The 6,374-nt window shown below is 40.1% G+C and overlaps 1 protein-coding gene across 2 annotated transcripts in view; it reads right to left on the reverse strand.

Moving 5' to 3' along the window:
- Nucleotides 1-609, reverse strand: part of ears2 (glutamyl-tRNA synthetase 2, mitochondrial) — a 14,178-nt gene extending 13,569 nt beyond the window's left edge. For both annotated transcript variants that reach the window (XM_036564956.1, XM_036564955.1), the window contains exon 1: nt 242-609. In XM_036564956.1, coding sequence (XP_036420849.1) covers nt 242-413 — 172 coding nt within the window. In that variant the 5' untranslated portion in view covers nt 414-609. The remainder of the gene's footprint in view (nt 1-241) is intronic.
- Between the last annotated feature and the right edge of the window lie 5,765 nt (nt 610-6,374).

Raw genomic sequence — 6,374 nt, forward strand, 5'->3', positions numbered from 1 at the left:
AATAATCTTTACATGTAAACACAGTCAGTGTTTATAGTTGATGGTCAGTGTTTGTAGTTGATGTTTAGTGTTTGTAGTTTATGGTCACTGTTTGCAGTCAGTGGTCACTGTTTACAGTCAGTGGTCACTGTTTACAGTCACTGGTCAGTGTTTGCAGTCAGTGGTCATTGTTTACAGTCACTGGTCACTGTTTACAGTCAGTGGTCACTGTTTACAGTCAGTGGTCACTGTTTACAGTTACCAGTGGGACTCGGGGCGAATCTGACTCGAACTCCGCGCGCTTCAGTCCCGGCCGCTGTGCTGGCGCAGTTCCGGTGTGGAGCGGAAGCATCGGAAGCGGTCAGCGCCGCTCGCGCAGTAACCCGACCGGAAGTGGAGCGCGAGCACAGACAGCGCTGCGGAAACACAAACATCTCCAACAAAAACCGGAACAACCCGGATTCTCCTCCGCCTCAGTCTAACCGCCCCTCAGAGACACGCGCCACTGCACGCGCCCCCCTCCGCCCGCGTAGCGCGGCTCTAATCCGCTTCAATCCCGTTTAAACCGTTTAATCCACTGATCTGAGCTCCTCAACCGCGCCGCCGCAGCAGCCCACTCCGGAACTGACGTCGGAGCTCAGCCAGCCTCACACTTCACAATAAAAGCCCGCAGTGCGTTTCAGTTTAGCGCGCGGGATCATTGAGGCTGCGTCTCAAACGACTCGCTGCTCCCTCTGTAGTGCACTACGTAGGGTATTACGGCTTTTGCGCACAAACGGTGCATTATGTGTGTCGTATAAAGCTATTTACGTTCAGCTAAAGCTGCTCGATCCCCAAATCCAACGTTTAGAGGACTGTTTGGGTGTAAAAGGCCCCGATTAATCGTCAGTGCACTATGAAGGGAGCAGGGACACATTTGAGATTCAGCCTGATAACTCACCTTTATCGATCATGTTCATTATTTTTACAGCTTACTGCAAATTAATAACAGTTCTATTATAGACAGTTGTACATTAACTATAAACAGTTTTATTTTATTTCTGTGTAAACTGTACGAATAATTTCTCCTGACGGTAAAGCAGCCTGAACTGACCTGCATTTACTTTAATGGGGCATCACTACAGAGAGAGAGAGAGAGAGACAGAGAGAGAGAGAGAGATTATACTGTTTATTTTATATCTGTACACTTTCTTTGTAACTGTAACTGAAGTCGTGCTTATGAAGGACTCTGAATTTAAGTGAATTTGTATCTACAGACACAATAATCCGTTCATGTGTATTTTATTTGTATTTTGTAGTTTAGTTTTAGTTTTAGTTTTGCAGAACAGCATTTCAAACAAAACAAAACCAAAATAAAGCATTTCAGCGCTATAGTGCACTAAAACTGGCTATTTTTATACATTTAAAAATATTTTGTAAGTATAACGCACTTTATGCATATGAAACATAACTCAGTGATGGTATAATATCATAATAAAATGAGACATCAGCACCTTCTGTTGGACATTTGCTAGATATCTGCTGAACATCAGTGTCCTCTGCTGGACATCTACTGGACATCAGCACCATCGGTTGGACATTTGCTGGACATATGCTGAACAACAGTGCCCTCTGCTGGACATCAACACCCTCTGCTGGACATTTGCTGGACATCAGTGCCCTCGCCTGGACATCACCACCCTCTGCTGAACATTTTCTGGCTGTCTGCTGGACATCAGCTCCCTCTGCTGGACATCAGCACCCTCCGCCGGACATGAGCTCACTCTGCAGGACATCAAGTGCCCTCTGTTGGACATCTGCTGGATAATAACGTCCTCTGCTGGATGTCAGTACCATCTGTTGGACATCAGCGCCCTCTGCTGGTAGTCGGAACACTCTGCTGAGATATAATATTTCTATAATATTAATCGAATATGCAACTTTGGGAACAAAGGAAAATATTTTCTCCAAACTCTCACAAATTATTTTTATATTGTTGTAATTTGACCTTTTTGAATTGGTATAATTTTTAATTACAGCTCGGTGTGGTTTTAATGAGAAAGACATCTTCATATTTTCTTTAAAAATTGTAACTTTTAATTCAAAAACATATTTTTATTTCTACATTTTGCATATTTTAATGAATGATTTATGTTCTGCTAATTAGACTAATCTGATTTTAGTCATAAACTGATAAAATGGATCAACATCCCAACAAACAGAACATTACCTGGTGTTTCTAATAAAGTGGCCAGTGAGTGTGTTATAGAAGCTCTCGCTGTGTTTTGTTTGCTGTTTTTGTTTTGTTCGCTGTGTTTTGTTTTGTTTGCTGTGTTGTTTTGCTCTTTTTGTTTGCTGTGTTTTGTTTGCCGTGTTTTATAGTTTTTCCGTATAGATAAAGCTCTAATTAAACTAAACATGGTATTTATTGTTTTACTGTGTCTGAATATTAAAGCTCCTGTGTTTTTGTCTCGTGTTTAAAACCTGCTTTGAGGATTTAATTGTTATTCAACAGTGTTGAATCTTTAACTGACAGATCGGAGCCGCGCCTCGTTAAGCAGGTGAGCAGTGAGGAGGTGATGAGGGAGGTGCTGAAGGAGGTGCTGCTGTGATCTCAGGTGTCTGTTTGATCTGTTGAGCTGTGAGTGATGAAGGTGACACTTTAATGTGGCTGAAGATCAGATTTCTGTCAGATGTTCATCAGGAATTCTTCTGGGAACCTTTCAGAGATTATTCAGAACCAGTTACTCAGGATTTCACTGTCACTCACTCACAGCTGCTGAAGAACAGTGTGGAACAGTGAGAAAGAATGAAGAGCAGTGAAGAACACTGCAGAACACCGTAGAACACTGTAGAACACCGTAGAACACTGTAGAACATTGAAGAGACTTTCTTTATCCTGTCTTCATGCATTGCTATAAGAGAATTTTACACATTCAGTAAATATTAAAGCTTTATTCTAATTAATAATATTCTGATTAATAATATTCTGATTAATATTCTTATTAATAATCTTCTATTTATCACCAGCTTTATTACAGAAATAAAGATGTATCTAATGTTAATCAGCAGCTGTTTTTCAGGATTTACAGAGCTTTGATAATGAAATGAAGGTTCTATAAGGAACTGATGATGTAAACACAATAAGTTTAATATTAATCTGTTATCTAGAACTTTTACAGTAACTATAAATCAACAAAATATTTAATTTACTTTTCAAATAAACAAACAAAACTGTTCCACTGATTTATTACATATTTGTAGAAAAGTCTGTAAGTAAGAAAACTACCAGCGATTGATTGATTGATTGACTGATTGATTTATTGACTGATTTTTCTTCATGATGGGGGCTGAAATGTTATTGGACAGATGTCACAGACTGAGAAGATAAACGGGTGAGTTTATATTCGAGTTTGGTTCTAATAAATGTGTGTAAAGTCGACAGTGTTCTTTCATTCAAAACCATTAAAAGAGCGTTAACATATGACGACGCGCGTTAGAGATATTTTAATAAGAGACGTCTTAAATATACACAGAGTCTCAAACATGAGGAAACACCCATTTAAAATGAAGACAGTTTGGCAGATGTTGATCAAGTGGAATTTTACCACATTTACACCTGATCACACATCAACATTAATATTTAACAGAATACAGAAAAGTCTGTATCTAAAGGGTTTCATATCTGAATGTAAGAACAATTTTAGGGGATCTAAAGAAATTGGAACAACTAACAATCGTAGATTACACTGTCCTTTTTAATACTTGGTTGCAAATCCTTTGCATTCAGTGGACTGTCTGAAGTCTAGAACCCGTAGACTTCACCCTGCGCTCAGGTTCTTCCCTGGTGGTGTTCTGCCGGCCTTCATTGCAGCTTCTTCAGTTCTTCCTTGTTCTTTACCTTCAGTTTTGCCTTCAGTGTGTGAAACTCATGCTCTACTGCACTGAGATTGAGTGAATGACTCAACTATTAAAGAGCATCCCACTTCTTTGGCCTGGCTTGCTTTCACAGTATGATTCAGGTTGTTGTCCATCTGAGTTTTAAAGCATTTTGCTGAATCTGAGCAGATAATAAAACACAAAAGAAGCAGTTCTATTGGCAGTAATACATGCCCACACTAACACTACCTCCACCATGCTGCACAGATGAGTTGGTGTGCCTTGGATCATGAGCAGTTCCCCCTTAACCAGCTGAGAAGCCAACTGTCTGATTACTTTCAACCCTCTAAAAATGGGGAAATGGTTGTGCACCTGATTTGGATGTAAATACCCTGCAATTAAAAGAACAGTATGTAATATATTTACTGTACTACATCATAAAAGGACCATGATGAAAAGCAGAAATACTGGCCTCTCTGACGGCATCGCGCCAGCCAGTATGTTCTCCTTTGAAATTTCAGTTCCGGAGCAGAACTTCTGTTTGTGTTTTGGCCTGCGATCCTGCTCACTGTCCGATTCCCAGCACCATTTTGACACCCTGGGTTGCCAGATAAGAAAACAAATTGGCCGGCAAGCACAGCATGCTGGATCAGCAGAAATGATGTTAGATTCTACCCGAACTAAAAAGCCTCGGCATCCTTGTAAACAGCTCCATGGCCAGAGACGCAGTAAAACTGAAAAAAGAATGGTGATGCGTTTGAAAGACAGAGACGCTCAGAGCCCAGAAGGACTTTAAGACAGACGCTGAGTTGTCTAATTTTCTCCTGGACAGGTAAGCTCAAAGTTAAGGTTAGCTAACTAATTTATCACGGCTGCTAGCAGAGATGATCACTTTAATCATTTCAACATCTAAGTACTTGCATTTGTACTTTGTGGTCTGTGTGCAGGTTATCAAGGCAGTGAGTATTTGAGACACAAACCTGACTTCTTATTCACCAGTTTCTTGTTCTAATGTAACTGCTGCACCATTTAAGGTGGGACTATTAAGAAGCCGACTTCATCCTCCTCCATCTAGCCAACACTGATGAGCTGCTTTATGATTTACAAACAATAAAAACATTGCAAACATATATGTTAGCTGATCAGCTTACGAGTCCGGGGAGGAGGGGGCGGGGTAGACAACTTTCTCCAAACACTGCCAGAAAAGAAAAGCCAAAAAATACAGAATACAGAACAAAGACAACGTAAGTGCAATACAGTGCATTTCAGTAAGTGCTAGATTAGAGTTCTCTTAGAGAGGTTCCTCAGTCGGTGTCTAAAGACGGTGAGGGACTCTACTGTTCGGACAGGCAGTGGAAGTTCGTTCTGATCAGCTGAAGAACCCGATGGCAGGAGGGAGTTACAGTAATCCAGACTTCAGAGGAGAACAGGACAAAACACCATCAGCCTGAGACGCAGCGTTGTCATGGCAACTGTGACAGACAACAGTACAGCACAGGTCACTCAGTTCACTCAGTTTACAGTGATCAGATTTCCTCAGAGAAAGTTCCTGAACAAAATAATCACTGATCATAAATCACCATCAGTGACTAAACAGCGGAGATTAATCAATATTACAGCTTCTTCATGGAGGAACTCTGATCACTCCTGCTTTAAAAACATAAAACTCTGCTTTAAAAACATAAAACTCTGCTTTAAAAACATAAAACTCTGCTTTAAAAACCGGTGTATATAATTGTAATTAGAGTTTTAATGTTCACAGAGTCGCTACTTTACAGACTTTAAACATATTTAAAATGAATTATTATGTTATTTAAGAGTTTTGTATTAGTCATTTATTGGTTATTTATTAGTGATTTTAGTTCTTTAAGTGTTGTTTAAGGGCTAACTAAGATTTGTCTTAGTTATCTGGAAGAGAGAAATGTCCCCAGGTGTTCAGGTTTTCCCTGATTATTATTCTGAGTTAAATGCCGTGTCAAGCGGCTGTTTGGCGGATAATAAGTGTCAGCCTTGTTTATCCAGACTCTGATCTGAAATAGCTGTGAGTTTGTTTGCGGTTCAGGAATGAAGCTCAACGTGTTTTTCTCGGTTGGATGTTGATTTATTGAACAGTGAGTCACTCAGATTTACACCTGACGAGTCGACACTCCAGCGCTGTAATAAATCACTCTCAGCGCTGCAGATCGGCTCGTAGCTGTGACACTGAACTGAGTCTGCAGTCCTCTGAATTCACTTTACTTACAGACATTTCAACTCATCTAACAATATCTATCTGTCTGTCTGTCTGTCTGTCTGTCTATCTGTTTGTCTGAATTCCTCGTCCTGCCACATAACAGCATGTCATTAATTTACAGAATTACTTTTTAAGTGCTTCCTCTTGCGGTTAATTACATATGTTAAAAGTAGTGTGTACTGATCATATCAGGGCTGATATGATGTATTTCATATTAAGATGTTACTGACGGGCGTTAAGTGAAGGAACAGAGCTGTTGATGTTGAGTAAAGGCAGTAAAGAGCGTCAGAATGGATATGAACTG

This window comes from Colossoma macropomum, unplaced genomic scaffold, assembly GCF_904425465.1.
Source record: "Colossoma macropomum unplaced genomic scaffold, Colossoma_macropomum, whole genome shotgun sequence".
NCBI lineage: Eukaryota > Metazoa > Chordata > Actinopteri > Characiformes > Serrasalmidae > Colossoma > Colossoma macropomum.